Source organism: Pipistrellus hanaki, assembly GCF_964339955.1.
Source record: "Pipistrellus hanaki genome assembly, chromosome: 2".
NCBI classification, from domain to species: Eukaryota; Metazoa; Chordata; class Mammalia; order Chiroptera; family Vespertilionidae; genus Pipistrellus; species Pipistrellus hanaki.
This window is the reverse complement of record NC_140504.1, coordinates 18514171-18534844: the sequence shown is the minus strand read 5'-3', so window position 1 is coordinate 18534844 and position 20674 is coordinate 18514171. Positions and strand designations below refer to the sequence as shown.

The following is a 20674-nucleotide window of genomic DNA, read 5'->3' as shown; positions in this document are numbered from 1 at the left end:
TGGTGCATGCGGTCACCTACACCCCAACTCCCCTACATGTCTTCCTCTATGTTGGAAAAAAACGGACTACAGAGAAGTCTAATCTCTGGAACAGTTTCTTTCATTCTATAAATGGGTTTTGTAAGGCATCGCTTCACCCTTTTAGCTAGGCCTTTTTCTATGCTTTTGAAGCCACAAAGCACCCTTGCCTGAGGCTAACACACTTTAAACTTTAAACAACTCTCCTCTCCCGGTTTCCGTCCGGCCCACGAAAGCAAGGGCATTGCACAATTCTCAGCATGCAGTTCGGGCATTGCCCTCCAGCGAAATGACCAGCCTCCCTGAGCCCCAGCTGCTTCAGAGGCTGCTCAGCACAGAGCAGGGGCGGAGCCTGGGCTCAACACCCCATCACGTGGCAGCTGCGGCCCAATGACCTAGGCCCACGCGCTCCCCAAGGCCGCATGCGCTCACAGAGCCCGAGCTCCGCCGACGCCCCGCCCCCACCGCTCTGTGCGCCCGCGTTAACCCTCCCGCGAGATCCCGGCCGCCAGAGTCGTGGGTTCCTACCAGGTGTCGTTTTCCAACTGGGCCCCGGAGCGCGCCCTGATTGGCTGGCTCGGAAGGCGGGACCCGGCTTATTTGAGAAAAGGACCACTTCCTGAAGTATGAGGCAGGAAGTCACCCGCTGGAGTCCCGAGGAGAAAGTGCTGTCAGCCGCTTCGGGCAGCGGCGCGAGCCAAAGGCTAGTGCCGAGACCGGCCATTCGGTCTCACCGCTAGTTAGGCTCCAGTTTCCATCGTAGCACCACGGCCCCGTCCCCCAGCCCGGAGCCCGGCGCGGCTGCCCGGGGGGCTCTTCCAGCCTCCTTGCCGCCGCTCCAAAGGGGCACCTGCCTGCCTGGTCGGCGCCTGGGTCTCCAGCTTGGGCACTGGCTTCCGGCTTCAGCGCTCCGCGCCGCAGTAAGAAGCACCCTGGTCCCCCCGGCGCCCTGACTCCCTCTCTGAACACACAGCAGCTAGACCCCGGTCCAAGAGGCAGCCTTGGACCTCGAACTAAGACGGATCCGAGACGCCCAGCCCTGGCATCATCATCTCCGACGGGGCTCTGCATCGTCTCTACCATGTCCCCCACCGTCTCCCACAAGGACAACAGTCGGCAGCGCCGGCCGGGGACTTTCAATCACTCTCTGGATATGAAGAGCGGGCCCCTGCCGCCGGGCAGCTGGGATGACTGTCACCCGGACGTGGTGGGCGGAGAAGGGGACAAAGAAGCTCTTCTCTGGGACACTAGCATCAGTGGTTTCTCAAAGCCCCCGCGGAGCTGCCGGGCCGAGCTAAGCAGCATTCTGCTGTTGCTTTTTCTTTACGTGCTGCAGGGCATTCCCTTGGGCCTCGCGGGGAGCATACCGCTCATTCTGCAGAGCAAAAATATTAGCTATACCGATCAGGCTTTCTTCAGCTTGGTCTTCTGGCCCTTCAGTCTCAAGTTGCTCTGGGCCCCGCTGGTGGATGCAGTTTACTTTAGGAACTTCGGTCGGCGGAAGTCTTGGCTTGTCCCCACGCAGTATGTCCTGGGGATCTTCATGATGTATCTGTCCACGCAGGTGGACCGATTGCTCGGGAACACTGATGGCAGAGCCCCCGATGTGGTGGCCCTCACGGTGACCTTCTTTTTGTTTGAGTTCCTGGCGGCCACACAGGACATCGCGGTGGATGGTTGGGCATTGACTATGTTATCCCGGGAGAACGTGGGTTATGCTTCGACCTGCAATTCGGTGGGCCAAACAGCGGGCTACTTTCTGGGCAATGTTTTGTTTTTGGCCCTTGAATCTGCCGACTTTTGCAACAAGTATTTGCGGTTTCAGCCTCAACCCAGGGGGATCGTTACTCTCTCAGGTATTTACACTAATATGCTGTTAGGTTTATCTTACGTGTCTGAATCCTTTTGACAGCGTAAGACATGGAAGGGAAGCTCATTACTTAATTCACTAGAAATCATTTTATGGGAGATGACCCGAGGTAAGCTTTCCGTTCCACTAAAATGAGCTTCAGCCACAAGGACTACATTGGAGTAATCTTAATTGATCAGTACTCTGCAGTAAGCAGGGAGAGACAGCGTACGCAATAACAGTGTAGAATGGCATACACAACTCAGCGTAGGAGTCTGTTGACTAATACACATCTTTTAACAGTATGGCCAGTGTGACGACACGAATCTAATCTGACACCCATGGTTCACATTTTACTTTTCTTGTTCCTTGGATTGAGATTTCTAGCTGCGTGCTTTATGGTCCATTTCCCCTATTCTTACACCAAGAGTCTTTATCTAGCCCTCTTGTGAAAGGAATGGGCTTCATTTATTCAAACATTAACTAGTGGGCTCAGTGACAGACTTCTAAGGGCCTGCTATAAAGCAGAGTCCAGCCCACAAGGAACAGGAAAGATTCATTTTAGGGGAGCACACAGTTGCTGCTTATTAACTGCTTGTGGGAGTTAGATTTCATCAGCAGATATTTGACCTTGTTCAATTGTAAGATTCCATGAAGTGGGTAGGTGGAATTCCAGAATGCCCAACACCAGGTGAAAATGCACTGTGAAGGAGCAACGCACAAAAAAAGTGCAGGGTGCCGGTGATGTTCAGAGCGCCCGAGGCAGTAATTGTGGAGCCTGGCTTTGGGAAAATAGTGCTGAAAGAAAGGTAGTGACCAAATGAGTAAGATTTCATTTAAATACTATGAGAAAGAGCTTGAATTTTATCTAGTAAGAAATTGGATATAAGTTCTACAAAATTTCCTCTTTTCCTGCATGAGTAAAATACATGCCTCTGTAAGGTTTTCTGAGGATTTGTCTTTTTTTTTTTTTAACTTTCCTAACAACTGGGAAGCAGAAGTAAAATGACCAATATCAGTAATAACCTACATCAGGAATGCAGTAGAATTCTTCATTCTGGTAGTGATGATGAATTTAAACAGCTAAACTCTCATCTTCCCAGTACTAGATTAGGGATTCCCAACAGCATAAATGTCAGGTAGGTGTGTGGTGAGGGAAGTGTAAGAGTTATACTATTTGGGGAGTGTCTTGAGGAGGGAGGGATCCACAACTGAACTACTCATTGCCTGAAATCCCCCTGTGACATTGAAGGGAAGCTCATTATTGCTAGTGGCTCACTATACACCCCGCCCTGTAGAACCCCCTTTCTACCACCTCAAACTGCTCTCGTGATGAAACGATAATTGTACTTTTCATCAGTTGGTTTGACGCCAAAAATGTTTGAGAGCTCGTTGCTTTGCAATAGATAGATTTGTCTCTGAATGTTCTGGGATCCCACCCTGGCTCTACGGATAAATCTTTGCCTAAAAATAATGTGTGACTGCATCAAATTGGCACCTTGTTGCTTTTTATATGTTTTGCTTTTCATTGTGTGCTGAACTGTTCAGGCTACCAGGAAAGATTAATGAGATAATGTGTTACTTAATATACAAAAGTCTCAGTAGAGAAAATAAGATTTAAGGGGCTATGGAAACTAAATTACCAACAAGGTAAATTATAACTTTCTCTTAAATATAAGAGTGAATGATAAAACATCATTCCGGAGAATGGCATTCAGGAGCCATCCTATATAATAAAAGCCTAATATGCAAATCAACCGAACAGCAGCATGATCAGTCGCTATGATGTGCACTGACCACCAGGGGCAGGCACTCAACACAGGAGCTGCCCCCTACTGGTCAGTGAGCTCCCATAAGGGGAGTGCCACTCAGCCAGAAACCAGGCTCAGTTGGTGAGCGCAGTGGCGGTGGCGGGAGACTCTCCTGCCTTTGAGGCAGTGCTAAGGAGCAGCGAGCTGAGCCTTTAGGAGCAGTGAGCAGGCAGGCAGTAGGAGCAGGTAGGCAGTAAGAAGAGAGGGCTCCTGGACTGGGAGAGGGCACAGGCCAGGCTGAGAAACTCCCCCCCCCCCCAGGTGCACGAATTCATGCAAAGGGCCTCTAGTTAAAATCATATCCTCCCTTATCAAGAGCTGTTCCCTAATGGGGAAGATCGAAATTGTGCTATTTGAGTTTTATTTACACTGATTCTTTTTATTTTGAATAGCCTTTTATTCTGTTGAATTTGAACTTTGTTCTCTAGTAAATGGTAGAAATAGCTTACTATTTAATTTAACTTTTTATGTCTGTAGTGGATTGCTGTTTCTGGTTCAAACATTTTAGTAAGTTAAGAGTTGAAGACTTTCTGAATTTTCATTTGTCTCTTTATGACTGCACATATCACATTTGTAGCCTTGTACTTTTTGAAACTTAGTATAACTAAGAAAAAACAGTGATTTTGAGGAATTTAAAGAGCACAGAAATTGCTAGTTGCTCACTATACACCCCCAAACACTGAGCCAAACACTGAGACAGATGCCTAGAAAATCAGGAAATTAAAAGTAGGCATAGTTGTTTTTTTTTGTGTGTGTGAAATTCTAAAATATGTTCTGTGATTAACATTTTGAGTGTTGCAGATACACTCAAAGTGGAAAATATTGAGAAAGAATAGTTTTTGCCATCTAAAAAACATTCTAAAGAATAAATATGGAACAAGAAGGACAGGTTGAGATAGAACCCCTTGGAAACAAAACCACGACTATGCTGAGGTTGGCTTTGGTACCTTCAGGGTCCAGTACTGAACTCAGAAGTGGACTTGTGTCCTGCCACATTTGGTTTTCAAGGATCTTAGCAAAAAGGGATGACTTTTTAAGCTGCAAGAACTGATTAACTCAGAAGAACATAGAGTTAATAACAATGTTTTATGACTTGAAAGAAGAATATATTTCAGTTCCTTTATTACAGATGAGAAAACTGCAGCCAAGTGGCTAATTAGAGGTAGAGATATTTCTACAGGATTAAATTTCCTGACTCCTTAAATATAATATCTGTGTAATGTAACATAATACTAAAATATAATATGTTCCTATCATTGAGCTTTTCTACTAGAGAAAATTTGCACTATGATTGCTGATCCATAAAATACATCAACCTACCCCTGGAATACATAATGCCCAGAAGTGAAAGATTTAAAAGGTTTTTTTTTGTTTATTTGTTTGTTTTAAAATATATATTTTATTTATTTTTCACAGAGAGGAAGCGAGAGAGGGATAGAGAGTTAGAAACATCGATGAGAGAGAGATATTGATCAGCTGCCTCTTGCACACCCCCTACTGGGGATGTGCCCGCAACCAAGGTACATGCCCTTGACCGGAATCGAACCTGGGACCTTTCAGTCCGCAGGCAGATGCTCTATCCACTGAGCCAAACTGGTTTCAGCTGTTTGTTTGTTTTTTTAAGTGATGCATGTTATTCATTTACTCAGCCATAAGTGCCTATTTGGTGCTAGCCAGTGTTTTAATTTAATGAATAAGACCTGGGAATTCTCTGCTCCTAAGGAATCTTTCTACAGTCTATAATGAAGGTTTGTAAACCAAAATGATGTCTTATCATTGATATTTCTATATCTCACTCCCTCTCCTTTCCTCTCGGAAATCAATTTTTTAAAATATATATAAAAAAATAAAGGCAGGGAGTTTCAACCCCAATAAATCGTTGCCTGTGGTAACAGGATCCTAGGATTGCTAGATTTTATTAGTATTCAAAATTTTCTCTTTCTTGTTTTTTTCTCTCCTAATTTTAAAACACTGGTTTGATTCATATAAAATATGTGTTTTGGCTAGGTCCAGCTGGTAGTTGAGGCCAATTCCTCTATAAGCAGTGGTGACAATCCTATATAGTTAAAGGGTAATATGCAAATGACCAAACGGCAGAATGACCAGTTGCTATGATGCACACTGACCACCAAGGGGCAGATGCTCAACACAGGATCTGCCCCCTGATGGCCAGTGCACTCCCACAGGGAGAGCGCCACTCAGCCAGAACCCCAGAAGCTGGGCTCACGGCTAGCAAGCGCAGCAGGAGCCTCTCCCGCCTCAGTGGCAGTGCTAAGGATGGCAGTGCTCCCCACAGGCCTAAGCTGGCAGTCGGACATCCCCCGAGGGCTTCCGGACTGTGAGAGGGCACAGGCCTGGCTGAGGGACACACCTCCTCTCCCCAGTACACGAATCTCATGCCACAGGCCTCTAATAATGAATGAAAGAAGTGATTGCGATGGGTTTGGGGGCAGGGAGAAGGATAGTCTGATATCAGAGAAGACAGTTAAACATATTAACAGTTTATGAGTCAGCTTGTTTATAGATAAGCATACACATTAGGAGTTAAAGGGAACTGTTGCTTTGAAAAATGGATGCTCTAAGTGTGAAGCTAATCAAACTGGTGATGATAATAGTAACAGTATGTATTTTTAAAACATTCATGCTCTGAACTATGAAGAGATCAGGACCAATTCTTTGTCTTGCTTTCGGAAGCAGTATTCATTAATATATTTTATGTAACTAAAATGATATTTAGAATTGGGTAGAACTGACTGACTTATTTCTAGTTAGATCAGTTATTCTTAAATAGGCTGTAATACATACTTTAGCATCTATATCTAAGCTTAAAACACCTTCTTATATTCTCAAAGATGAAACTATAGAGATGGAGAACAGATTGGTAGTTGCTAGGGGTTGTGGATGAGAAGAAGGTGTTGGACAGCCTGAGGGAGTTTTGGGGAGTGTTGGAACTGTTCTGAATCTTGATTATGGTTGTGATTTGAAATTGATACATGTATTAAAACTCATAGAACTGTACACTAAAAATATTTAGCTCTATTGTGTGATAATAAAGTAAAAAGTTATTTAAAATAACCAATTCATTATCTTAAAAGCTAATATATGGGTAAATATTATCGATATACAAATAAAAAAAACTAACCTTTCTTTAAAAGCTAATTTCTGTATAGTAATTTTTAAAATTAAGCTTTAATCATTTTTTGGCCTTTTGGCTAAGATCAAGTGTAAAAAATTAAGCTTTAACCCTGGCCAGGGTGACTCAATGGTTAGAGTGTTAGCCAGTGCACCAAAGGGTTGAGGATTTGATTTCCAGCCAAGGGCACATCCTGGGTTGCTAGTTCCATCCTGGCCCCAGTGGAGGGTGTGTTCGGGAGGCAACCAATCGATGTGTTTCTCTCACATCTACCGATATGTCTGTCTGTCTCTGTCTCTCTCTCTCTGTCGCTCTCTCTCTTCCCCCCCCCCCCCCCCCCACTCTTGCTTCTCCCTCACTCCCTCTTCCCACTCTCTCTAAAACTCAATGGAAAAAAATATCCTCAGGTGAGGATTAACAAGAAAAGTAACCTTCATTAAAAAAAAAAAAATCCATTACCTTAAACAATGTTAATAAATAATAGTCAATAGTCTATAATAGTACTTATGGCAATTATGTCCATAAAACTTAATATATTTTCTGGCAATGGTAATGCTTCTCTTTGTGAGCTATTAGCTTTATTCTGTTCATGTGAGCTATGGAAAAGCTTTAAATTAGGGCTCTGAATCATGCATTGTTACCACTTCCTTCTTTCAAGTGCACTGTTGTTTTATCCTCAAAGCACAAAGAAATCACAGATAATCCTACCTGCAAATACTGAAACCTGTTTAACTTGTTCTTATTCTTTTTTTCTTCTTCCTGCTACTGATGTCAAGGACTTTAAATTCTAGATGAAGATGTTATTCATTAAAATTGTGGAACATACTAAGAAAGTTTTTTAAAAAAAAGAGAACTGGAACTCTTAATGTGGTATATAACTGACAAACTTTTAAATTTCACTTAACATTTATGTACAGACCATTAATTGAAACTTCTGGTGACGGTGATATATCATACATGTTTTCAGGGTTTCTTAAACAGTTCATTTAAACCAAATGAGGAACAAAACCTTTCTGAATGAGAATAATAATGTAGATGAGCCCAGCCGGTGTGGCTCAGTAGTTGACTTGGAGGTCACAGTGTGATTCACATGCCCAGGTTGTGCACTGTGGACTTGAGGCAGCCAATCCATGAAGTTTCTCTCTCATTGATGTTTCTGTCTGTCTATCTCTCTCCCTTGCTCTCTCTCTAAAAATCAATAAAAACATGTAAAAATTAAAAAATAATGTAGGTGAAATTCTGTAAACAAGTCATTATTTGTCACATTTCACAGATGATATTAAGGATGCAAAAAATAATGAACATTAGCCTTATTTAAAGAATAATTATTACTCGTTCCTTTAGAATCAGATTCCAAATGTTTTGTTAACTAGAAGTTGTAAAGATGCTATTTTGATGAGCTTTAATCATAACTTGTATAGATTACTATTTTAAAATGTAATACCATTGCGCTTAAGAATGTTGTGTGTTTTTCTTCTAATATCTAAAATCAAGTGTAACTTTTCCATGTTGGAGAAAGAATTCACCTCAGAATACAGATGTCCATATGTATTGAAGAAGCATTTTAGTTTCTTTAATTTGTGTTATTTTTTTATAGTATAGCCTTGTTTTTGATTGGGGTTGTGGAAACTAAATAATTAGCCAATTCAAGTAAGTTCTTATTTCATCGTTAATTTTTAAAAAAATTTTATGCAGATAGTGTGAAATAATTGAAAGATTATAAAACTCAAATTCAGATTTAGGTTCAAGTTCTGCCTCTTAATAATTGTACCTTTGACAAAGATTTAAATATTCTGGGCTTCTTTTCCTCATGTCTTTATAATAGTAATGCCTGCTTTGCCTCACTCACATATTTGCTATGAAAATCAAATCAGATAGCGTGTAAGAAAGGAGCATTTAAATACTCAAGTAAAAATTGGTCTTACCTAATATTGCTATATGCCTCCATCATAAGTGAGGTTCAAATGGTAGTGATCACCTTCAGCTAGCACAGTAGGGAAGCAAGACTAAATGCCAAGGAAAAGCCCTAATTGAAGAATGTTCTACTTGTTTTTGAAAAAAGATGACTAGGTTCCATGAACAGTAAGTTGTGCTATATGAGCAATGAAAAACACACACAAGTAAACACATATAAAACTGAGTATAAATTTAAAATGTTAGAGCTAGAAAGCTTCTGGGATTTTCTAGCCAAAGGCTTATTTTATAGACAACGGAACTGGATAGGGTTATCCAGTAAGTTCTAGAGGGGCAAACTAAGATGAATTTCTCAGGGTGGTTAAGGAGATTCAGGTTTTGAAATTAATTATATAAGGCATAAAAATCACAATTTTATCACTGACTTAGAATGTAACTTCAGGCATAACCTCTCTAAGCCTGTTTCTTTATCTGTAAACTAGAGGCCCAGTGCACTAAATTTGTGCACTGGGTGGGGAGGTTAGATTCCTCAGCCCAGCCTGTACCCTCTCGCAGTCCAGGACCTCTCAGGGGATGTCTGCCTGCTGGAGGGTGGGGGGGATTGGAGGGTGGGGGCGATCAGGCCTAAGCTGGTAGTCAGACATCCCTCTTATAGTCCGGAGCTCTCACAGTCCAGGACCCCTTGCTCCTTACCACCCTCCTGCAGCAGAGGTGGGAGAGGCTCCCGCCACTGTATTGAAAAGAGAAGACTATTCTTAAACAGTTTTTAAAAAAGTTTAATAGTAAAAATATCACCTGTTTATTGTCTAAATTGTCATGATTTAATAAAGAACTAAAATGGCTTAAGTGCTTAAGAATTATGACTGATGGTGCTTGAAAATCATTTCTCAGAACTCTTTCTTTTTTCTTTTGTTACTCCTCTCCGGAGAATAACAGATTTTTAGAAAGTGGAAGGGAAGGGGAGAGACAGAGAGAGAAAAACATGGATGTGAGAAAGACACATCAATTGGTTGGATCAGGGCTGGGAATTGTGCCTGCAACCAAGGTGTGTGCCCTTGACTGGAATTGAACCCAGGACCTTTCAGTTTATGGGCTGACATTCTACCCACTGAGCCAAATTGGGTAAGGCGTCCCAGAACTTTTCTTGAATAAAATGACAGACTTTTGTTTCATTCAGCCCATTTAATGTGTGTAACTTCCTTGTACCCCCATTGATAAGTGTCACTGTCTATTTGAGTCTGTGCTGTATATGTTTAACAGACCTAGGACTGCCTCATTCATCTGTATTTCCTGGTACTTAGGATACCTTAAACATGATAGCCACATTGTGTTACTTTTTTTAAACCAAGGTTTTGTGAGGAAAAGTTGTATACAGAATTATATACTACCAGTGAAGTTATGTCATTTCAAAAGTTATAGATTATAACATTTTGAATTTCAGATTTCCTTTTTTTCTGGGGAGCTGTATTTTTGGTAACAACAACTTTAGTTGCCATTCTGAAAAAAGAAAACAAAGAGGTATCAGTAGGAAAAGAAGAAACCCAAGGTATCACAGATACTTACAAGCTGCTTTTTGCAATTATAAAAATGCCGGCAGTTCTGACATTTTGCCTTCTGATTCTAACTGCAAAGGTAAGAGGTTTCTAAAGCTAATTTACCATTCTGCTATAATTAACAATATGGTAAAATACTTCTGTTGCCTTTTCATATCATAGGTTCCTTTCCACTACTATTAGAATTTAATAATAAAAAACAATTTTCAGTTTATTAAATGTGTTTTGAAAGCTGTGATGATATCAAATATAATTTCAAAGTAAGCTAAATGTTTGGGATTTTTAAAAGAATTATACCAATTTGAAGTAAGTCTAATACAAGTGAAATCTTATTTAACGAATTATATTAATGCTTGGTATACAAGTGATTGCCTTGAAAAAAACAATTTGCTTAAGATGTGATTTACAATGATAAAGAAATGCAATTATTTACTTAAAATGTGACTTACAATGATATAGAATTATATCATTGTAAATCACAAGTTTATTTAAACCATAAAAGAAACGGGGATTTTGGTGATGTTGATTTTATTCTTTATGTTTTTTGTATTAAGATGTCCTTATCTTATATCTCTAAAACATTTTAAAGACATATGCTGGAAGAAAGGTGAGTATACTCTGTTAAAGTGAGCTATTGCTATTGTTGGAATTAATATTATTAAAATCTAAAATCAGTTATAGGAATTTCATATTAATATTTATTCTTATCTACATAAACATTTTACAACTATCTTTGAGGTAAAAATTGTAGCTTCAATGTTTTGAAATAGTGTTTCTTCCTCTCTTTTTTAAAAAAAATATATTTTATTGATTTTTTACAGAGAGGAAGAGAGAGGGATAGAGAGTTAGAAACATCGATGAGAGAGAAACATCGACCAGCTGCCTCTTGCACACCCCCTACCTGGGATGTGCCTGCAACCAAGGTACATGCCCTTGACCAGAATCGAACCTGGGTCCTTTCAGTCCGCAGGCCACGCTCTATCCACTGAGCCAAACCAGTCTCGGCTGTTTCCTCCTCTCTAATGATAAAGTGGGTTAAATTTTAAGGAAACATGAAGGAGGCTTAAACTTTAGGAACTTAAGGTTTAAGTGTAGTAAATGCTAAAAAGTTCAAGGGAGACTATATTAACTAATTACATAATGTAGAAATCACCTTTGGTAACATTTTTTATATATTTTCTTTGGTAATTTCCCCCTGTATATATGTATCTGTATACATATACTTTATATGCAGAAATATAACTTTTATAATCAATTTAATATTAATGCTATATATATTTATACATAAACACTTTAAAAGTGTAATAGGATCATACTGTATATAAATTTTTACCACATTTTTGTCTTATGATTCCATAATCATCAGGATTTTGTCTTAAATTTGTAGTATCAGAAATTAGTTTCCTCTTCTTTTGAGTTCTATATAGATGAAATATCCAGTAGGTGTTCTTATGTCTAGCTCTTGTATTGTTTTACTCAACATTATACAGTGTTCCAAAACACACTTTAACAGCTGATGGCACAATTGATGTTTCTTTCTTTTCTGATATAAGCCATTGGGGTTAATAATAGTATTCTAAGTATTTATACAGTTTTGGGGACACCCTGTATTTGTATAACTTATCTATATTGTTAATTTTAGCAGTAGTTTGTTCATCTCATTGCTTATTGCATTCCATTGTATGAATTTGCCACAATTTATTTTATCAACAAATACTTAGGTTATTTCTACTTTTGTACTATTATGAATAGTGTTTCTACAAACATTTTTTATATTACTTTTAGTGAACCTAGGTGAACCTAGATGGGTAAATACCTAAGTGTAGAATTGTTGGGTCATAAATATTCCATTAGTATATACAGCCAAACAAGTTTCCAAAGAGGTTGCTGTTTCAATTCTCCTACCATCAGCAGTATTTGAGCTCCAATTGCTTCACAGCCTAGAGAACAGATTGTCTTTTCAATTTTAGCCTTTTTGGTGAGTATGTAGAGGCATCTCATTATGGTTATAATTTTCATTTCCCTGATGACTAAAGAAGCTGAGCATTTTTCATATAGTTATGGCCATATGAATATTCAGAGTTGCCTTTTTCTTTAAATTTGTAGAACTTTGATTTTTTTTTTTTATATATCCTAGATTTGAGGTTTTTGTTAGTTGTGTCTATTACAAATATCTCCTATCTATACCAGTTTTAAGATAGAGTAAATGTTGAAGTGAGTTTGTATATCTGATTTTTACAAAGAGAATGGGTGAATTTATTTTCTAGACTTAAGTGAAATATCTTTGACCTTTAATGTTTTCATGGTGAAATTTGCTTTCTGGCTCCATTCCAGTAAAAGTATATTTCTTTGAACAATTTTTTTATTTGATAGAGTTTCATACTTATTAAAAATTTTACTTTTTAATTTAAAGAATTCCCAGATGTCATATCCAAGTTCTCTAATTATTAACATTTAGTTCCCCTTTATTTTGTAAATTTGCACTTTATTACCTGTTTCTTTTGAAATGTTTGAGAGCAATTTGTACATACCATGACCCTTTATTCATACATACCATAAGTATGTATTTCCTAAGAATGGCAAAGCCACAACTTTAATAAAATAATCAGGGTTTTGTCTTTTTATCCTTAGCCGAGGATATGTTTCCTTTGATTTGGAGAGAGAGGATGGAAGGGAAGGAGAGAGAGAGAGAGAGAGAGAGAGAGAGAGAGAGAGAGGAACAGAAACATCAATGTGAGAGAGAAACATAGACCAGTTCCCTCCTCTACGTACCCCGTTACAGATGGGGTTGTTTTTAAGATTTAATCTAACTATACTTTTTCCTTCTCCCTCATTTTATTCAACTTTTCAGATATAATGTTTTCTCAGAATTACTTTTGAAATGTTAGGAGACCTGAAATTTTTATTATGGTCAATCAGAAATCATAAAAATGTGTATATGTGGCAGTGATTCTCCATTTTAACCAGATTTATTTGGAGTCAATTAATGACTTTTTTTAAAAACTTGAAATGAACAAATCAGTAAGTTTGGGTTGGACACTTTATTATATGAGATTGAACTTTTGAAGTGGAAATTTTGTTGTAATTAGAGCCATCTACAGTTCCTAAGAGTGCTGAATTTTTAGTTGTTTTCACTGAATATTGTCAGTAGACCATAGGGCAAAGTGCACCTTCTCTAACTTGATTGTTTTACCATACTTGTAACTGTCATGGGTTAATCATGAAATTGAGTTTATTGAGAACTTACATATGCTTGGAAGAAAATATTTCCTAAGTCATAAATTAAAATATTTTTCTATTGCAGATTGGTTTTTCAGCAGCAGATGCAGTAACAGGACTGAAATTGGTAGAAGAGGGAGTACCTAAAGAACATTTAGCCTTATTGGCAGTTCCAATGGTTCCTTTACAGATAATATTGCCTCTGATTATCAGCAAATACACTTCAGGTCCCCGGCCACTAGATGTATTTTACAAAGCCATGCCCTACAGGTAAAAACAAAGTAGAATCTTCTTAAATAAGAAAGGTTAAATGAGGAACATTCATTAGTGTCACTAATATCTGTGTGTAGAGTATATATGGAAAAAGGCTTGAAAAGCATCTTTTAAAAATATATATATATATATTTTATTGATTTTTTACAGAGAGGAAGGGAGAGAAATAGAGAGTTAGAAACATTGATGAGAGAGAGTCATCGATCAGCTGCCTCTTGCACACGCCCTACTGGGAATGTGCCCGCAACCGAGGTACATGCCCTTGACCGGAATCGAACCCGGGACCCTTCAGTCCGCAGGCTGATGCTCTATCCACTGAGCCAAACCGGTTTCAACTTGAAAAACATCTTTAACTATAATAGCATTTATACATACTTTTCTCTCTTTTTTTAGCCTAATAGGTTGTAGATTCAAACTTTTTCCCTGTGGTAGACACACGGATTTCTGTTTTAGTTGTTTTTTAACCTAAAATGGAAGTCAGCTCCATTTTTTTTCCCCCTCTATAGATTATTGCTTGGATTAGAGTTTGCTCTGCTGGTTTGGTGGACTCCTAAAGTAGAACATCAAGGGGGATTCCCTATATATTACTATTTCGTACTGCTGCTGAGTTATGCGTTACACCAGGTAAGCTTGTAGTTTTCTAAGGAAGTAAACTGTTCTTGGTAAAATAAAGAAGACATTTTTTCTACAGTGGCTTTAAAATAATGATAAATAAATTTTAAGATTTAAGCACAGATCTGACAATGAAATTATTTGACAGTGTACTTGAATCCTTATTACTTTGATTTAATGAGCTCTACTCATGGAAAGAGAGTTTCTTCTTTATTCCATTTTTTTGTTCATTTGACAAATATTTTTTACATTTCAGAATTTATTTCAAACTAGTAATTCTATCCTTGCTAAGTATTTCTTATTCCATTCCTAGACTTTGGTTCTTTCTTTCTTCTAGTCCCAATATTTTTTTTTTCTTAAAGTATTAAAAAATAAGGATGGCTAGTAGGTTAAAGGTTATAGGTTTTTGGTTTAGAATTGTTTTGAAAGTTATAACCTACTCTTTTGTGATTTTGGAAGCTGTGTGCCAATCTGCTTTTTCTTTCTTTATTAAATACATTTGTAATCCCTAAAAAAAGTGATACCCACTTTGCTATAGCCTCACCTAAGCTACTGTTACACAATGGGGTTTTGTTTGGGGGCAAGTGATTCAAGTAAATGGCAGATTATCTTTATATAATTTTAAGGTTTATAAGGGACTCAACTGTAGTAATTGCAATTGTGTATTTTAGAGAAACTTTGGATTTTTCAATGAAACCTAGCTTAAACATTTGAAAGTTATAGTTAAATTTTGAAAATTATATTTATCAACTCCTCATTTTGTTTTTAACTGAAACTAAAAATATGGCTACCAAATAATCTCAGTAATTTTTTTTGCGTGCAATTGTCTCATTTAAAAGATCTCCATAGTGGATCATGTCTGACTAACTATGTACATCATCGAGGCCAGGATGTCAAATGTAATTTTCTTTTGTTTTGCACATACTTAGTTAAATAAAAGTTTTAAAAGAAGTGTTTTAGCTTAGCAAATGCTTTACTACCTAAGTAAAAAAAATATATATATGATGTAGTAGTTCAAAAATCATTCGTTTGGCTTTGGATTTCATTAGGTAATTTTTTTAAAGTATAGTCATTGAAACCCAGACAACCAGATGCTTTGTGGGAGAAAACGTATAAGGCCAAGTAAATTTGAGAAATGATACATGATACAACCCCTCTTTATGTAGCATCTTAATCATTCCTTCAACAAATCTTAAGTGATCACTGATTCCATGATAGGAAATATTCTAAGTACTATAGTATAACAGTGAATAAACCATGCCGAAATCCCTACCCTAAGGAGTTTATATCCTAAAGGCTTTCAGAAGGCCTATAGTGAAAGGGACCCGTTTAATTTTACGTAATTTAGTGCTTCTCAGTCTTATTTGATATTGTAACATCCCATGGGACAATAATAAAAGGAATGCTGTCTTGGAAGCATGGTTTATTTCCATATTCCTAAATAGAGGGTTAATTCTTGCCTCTTAAGCACTTTTGCCTTTAAGATTTTTTTCTTCAATTTGTCACATACATTTTGAAATGCTTTTTTTCTATGTATATAGACAAAAATTATATTTGAATGCTTACATATATAATACATATATACATAAAATACACATATATGATACTAGAGGCCCAGTGCATGAAATTCCTGCAGAGGTAGAGTCTCTAGGCCTGGTCGGCAATCAGGGACGATTGGGGCCTTCAAGCTGCCGGCCGGGGCCTTCCTTTGTTCCACGCTGCCCCCTGGTGGTCAGCATACATCATAGCAAGTGATCGAACTCCTGGTGTCCTGGTCAAACTCCCAAGTGGACACTTTGCACATTAGCCTTTTATATATATATAAAAGTATGTGTGTGTGTGTGTGTGTGTGTGTATATATATATATATATACACACACACACACACACACACACACACACACACACACATATATTTAGGTACAGTACATATATAGGGTTTTGCATAGTGCTTCAAGGCCACCTCATCAGTCATTTTCTCATTTGATCATTCCTTGACCTCTTATTTTAAATTAAGCTCTTATTTATCTAGACCCCAGTAATACAATTTGTATACTTCTGTTAAGAATACTTACTGCACTTCATAATATTTATTTATTCCCTATTTTCCCAGCCTAGAATAAATTCTTGAAGGTTACAGAGAGACTGTCTTAGTCATCTTTATATTGTCATGATCTGGCCTAAAGCCTAGTCAATAAGAAATGTTCAATAAATGTTTTTTGACGGGTGTTTAGTAAGGGACATGAAAATTAATTATAAGGTTTATAATTTTGATTTTCTTAATTCAGACTATAGCTTTAAAAAGCCTAATCGTATTAAAGATGTTTTACATTTTCCTTCTAGGTTACATTGTACAGTATGTATGTTTCCATAATGGCTTTTAATGCAAAGGTTAGCGATCCACTTATTGGAGGAACATATATGACCCTTTTAAACACCGTGTCCAATCTGGGAGGAAACTGGCCTTCTACAGTAGCCCTTTGGCTAGTGGATCCCCTCACTGTGAAAGAGTGTGTAGGTGCATCAAACCAGAGTTGTCGAACAGCTGATACTATTGAGGTAAGTGTGTTGTAATTTTAAATAACATTAAACTAATATTAAGGTATTAATTTCCTCGTTTTGCCTCTAGAAGAACTATATCTATTTTAAAAATCATGTCTGCCCATAGTTTCTCATACAGAAATCTACATCTTTCCCATCATGAGTAAGGGTTTTAATGCAACTGAAATCAATAAAAGTAGTTTACCTGAGGATAATTCTCAGCAAGGGAGGTGCAGTCACTCTTCCCACCTGAGGATCGCTGTTGTACACAGTAGGAACTTAAAAAAATGCATTATTAATAGTTAAGTTTTTTAATGACAGCAAAAGGGAAATTTCATTGGCTATTCATTTAACAATTGTAGGTAAAACCAAGTGGTTAGTAGTTTGTTGATTATTTCAAAGTAACAACTAGCTGACTTTTGGAGTATTGTTTATAGCATGAGCTGAAAATTGGTCTACTCTTGTTGGTAGCATTAGAGAGATTTAAGAGATATTAACATGTAACAAAAATAAATTTTGATCAATCTTTTAAACTACAAAGTAGAAACATGTAAGTTTGTAAATACTTCCATTTTGAAATTATGGAATTTTTTTTTTTTTACAGCTTTGCAAAAAACTCGGTGGCTCATGTGTTACAGCGCTGGATGGTTATTATGTGGAGTCCATTATTTGTGTGCTTATTGGATTTGGGTGGTGGTTCGGTTTTGGTCCAAAATTTAAAAAGTTGCAGGATGAAGGACTGTCTTCATGGAAGTGCAAAAGGAACAATTAGTGCATCTATTACTGGACATTCTAAGAAAGGTAACTATAGTTTAGTTTTAATTCAGAGAGTTATGATAATCAGTGAACAGGAGTAAAAAATATTATTTTGAACAAGGAAATTAGTGCTATAAAATGCCAAATGGTTAAAAAATAGAGACCTCTCTGCATCCATGATTATATTTTGCCTTGACTTGTTAGTGCATTTACAGTTCACTTAAGGTAAGGAAATTTGTTCTAAAACAACTTTTTAGGCCTTGTTTGATTTATATCTTTTTAATTTACTGACCAAAGTATTTTTTAGGCAGCAAAGCAGTAGCCATGAGTGGTAACCACAGTCAAGTATTATTATCAGTTCCTATCCTCGAGCTGTATTTAAAATTTTGGTAAAATATATTCAATGGAAAAGAGCATGATAATCAGATACTAATTATAATAGTCCTGACCTGTTGAAAGATAAACCTCATTTTGAATTGCAAGTTGTTAGATTCTATGTGGAATTTCCTGAAAAGAGAATTTAGACTGCTGACTGAAATGCCATTTTAGTTGTTATTTTTATGACCACAACAACATTGTACTCATGAATCTGTGTTTAAAAGACTATTTGAAATATAGTTCCTGCTTTTGTAGGCATTTAAGATTTATAAGAAGATTACTCAAACTATTTTTTTATAACATGAAAGCTATGATATTTAATTTATTGATTTCCCCTGTCCACACTTTTTTGGAATTTTTATTCCTTGTAACTTTTTACCCTAAAGTTTGCATGTTTTTGTTTGTCATAGGAGTTACATGGAACACAGAAATCTCATGAGGGGATCAGATTTAGTGTTGAATACATGTTTGTGGCAAAGTTTTGAAAATAAAAATTAGTTTTTTCTTCAAGTAGTTTTTTTGTTTGTTTTTTTACCAGAAAAAAAAAAGAACAGTAAAGTTTTTAGATTAAGTAAAATTTAAGTGAAAAAATGTTTTAAGCACTGAGACAGAGATATTTTGTGCCTTTGACAAATTATATCATGTGGTGGAAGAATATTTCTTAATTAAGCACTTTACTGGTGAGAAAAGATCTCACAATAACTTTATACCAAATCAAGTACTGTATTTCCACTTATTAAAGCACAGTCTTCTGTTTGTAAACTATAGCTGCCAGTAGAGAATTGCTATTCCAGGAGAATTAAGCTTTCTAGTACTTTAGAAATTTCTAACATGTACATTCAGTAATAAAGTTCTTTGCATATTTTGTGGTGTATTACTGTGACTTTTTAAAGATTATATAAATCCTTCAAAATTGAAGCTAGAGGAAAAAAAGAGATTATCAGTAGAGTCCTAGTATTATTATTATTATTATTTGGAAAATATACACTAACTCCTGGTTTTTTGTTTAACTTTATAACATAGGTTGAATTTTAGAGTGGGTTTTTTTTTAAGTAATGGAGGATAAACTGGGTGGGAGAAAATGGCATTTGGCATCCGAAGAAAGATAGATGAAGGCAGCAGCCTCTAAATGTGAGAATGGCCATTGGGAAGCCAGTGTTGGGCATTGATGTCAGATCCTGCAGAATCACCTAGAAAGTCAACCTACAGACAAGGAGACTACACCAAACAATAGACTCCAGTACTCTGTCACATGTGAATTATCATGTATTATAATAAAAAATGTTTACTTGAATAAATAAAAAGTCCACTTAACTATCATATGTGAAATGTATTTTGATTTTTAGTTTTGAAGTAGGGAGCTCACATTACCAGAATTACCTTTTTATTTCTTTCTTATTCATGTTGTTATACATACTTTCCAACATATTTTCAAGTATGAATATTTAATGACTGAAGTTTTAAAATATTTTTTAAGCCTTTAACTATGAGGTGGAAGCCAGCAATTGCATTTACTCTAGAAATTAACAGTTATTTTAAAGGAGAGGCCCAGTGCACGAATTTGTGCATGGGTGGGGTCCCTTGGCCTGGCCAGTGGTTGGGGATTGGGCTGGCTAGCCAGAGGGAGGGAACAAGGGAGGTTGGCCAGCCATGGGAGGTTGGCTGTGGGTATGCTCTGACCACCAGGGGCCAGCTCCTGCATTGAGCATCTGCCATTGGTGGTCATTGAATCATCATAGAGCCTGGTCATAATGGTTACTTAAGCTTTTATATATACTAGAGGCCCAGTGCATGAAATTCATGCACTGGGGGGGGGGGGGGTCCCCGGGGGGGGGGTGTCCCCCAGCCCAGCCTGCAGCCTCTCCAATCTGGGACCCCTCAAGGGATGTCCAGGCAGTCGGACATCCCTCTCACAATCCAGGACTCTTGGCTCCCAACCACTTGCCTACATGCCTGCCTGATCTTTTCTAACTGCCTCTGCCTGCCAGCCTGATCACCCCCTAAACACTCCCCTACCAACCTGATCCATACCTAACTGCGCCCCTGCCGTCCAATTGCTCACAACTGCTTTACTCTGCTGGCCTGATCACCCCCAGCTGCCCTTCCCTGCTGGCCCCAGTAATCCCCAACTGCCATCCCCTGCTGGCCCAGTCGCCCCCAACTGCCATCCCCTGCTGGCCATCTTGTAGCGGCATCTTTAACGACATGGGAGTGACCATCTTGTACAAGGGTGTGAGGGTCAATTTGCATATTACCTCTTTATTATATAGGCCAGGTACATGAAATTCGTGCATGGGAGGGGTGGTCCCTCAGCCCGGCCTGCACCCTCCTGCAATTCAGGACCACTGGCTCCTAACCACTGGCCTGCCTGCCTGCTTGATCACCCCTGCCTGTCTAATCACCCCTAACCACTCTGTCTGCCTGCCTGCCTAATCACCCCTAACCTCTGCATGCCTGCCTAATTGCCCCTAACCACTCTGCCTGCCTAATCACCCCTAATCCCGCTGCCTGCCTGCCTAATCACTCCTATCCCTCTGCATGCCTGCCTGTGTGATGAGTCCTAATCACTGTCTCCCTGCTTGATTGCCCCTAACCACTCCCCTGCCTGCCTGATCACC

The 20674-nt window shown here is 38.2% G+C and overlaps 1 protein-coding gene and 1 long non-coding RNA gene across 3 annotated transcripts in view; both read left to right on the top strand.

The window, feature by feature from the left end:
- Positions 1 to 20674, top strand: part of LOC311617530 — a 537075-nt gene that overhangs the window by 136444 nt on the left and 379957 nt on the right. The gene's annotated exons all lie outside the window — the stretch shown is intronic.
- SLC33A1 (solute carrier family 33 member 1) lies at positions 626 to 19376 on the top strand. Of its 2 annotated transcripts, XM_084873860.1 has the most exons (6): positions 626 to 1874; positions 10167 to 10357; positions 13583 to 13767; positions 14277 to 14394; positions 16725 to 16940; positions 17527 to 19376. In XM_084873860.1, exons 1-6 carry the CDS (start codon positions 1100 to 1102, stop codon positions 17692 to 17694), a joined length of 1653 nt encoding a protein of 550 aa, XP_084729986.1. In that variant the 5' UTR covers positions 626 to 1099; the 3' UTR covers positions 17695 to 19376. The 2 variants fall into 2 exon arrangements, with proteins under 2 accessions (XP_084729986.1, XP_084729987.1); XM_084873861.1 differs by lacking the exon at positions 10167 to 10357 and having other exon boundaries at positions 1596 to 1874.

Excerpts from the sequence above, each read along its gene's own strand:
- SLC33A1 (XM_084873860.1), top strand. The coding sequence starts at position 1,100 with ATGTCCCCCACCGTCTCCCACAAGGACAACAGTCGGCAGCGCCGGCCG. Across the intron at positions 13,768-14,276 it reads TACAAAGCCATGCCCTACAG|ATTATTGCTTGGATTAGAGT; the intron begins GTAAAAACAAAG and ends CCCCCTCTATAG. Across the intron at positions 16,941-17,526 it reads GAACAGCTGATACTATTGAG|CTTTGCAAAAAACTCGGTGG; the intron begins GTAAGTGTGTTG and ends TTTTTTTTACAG.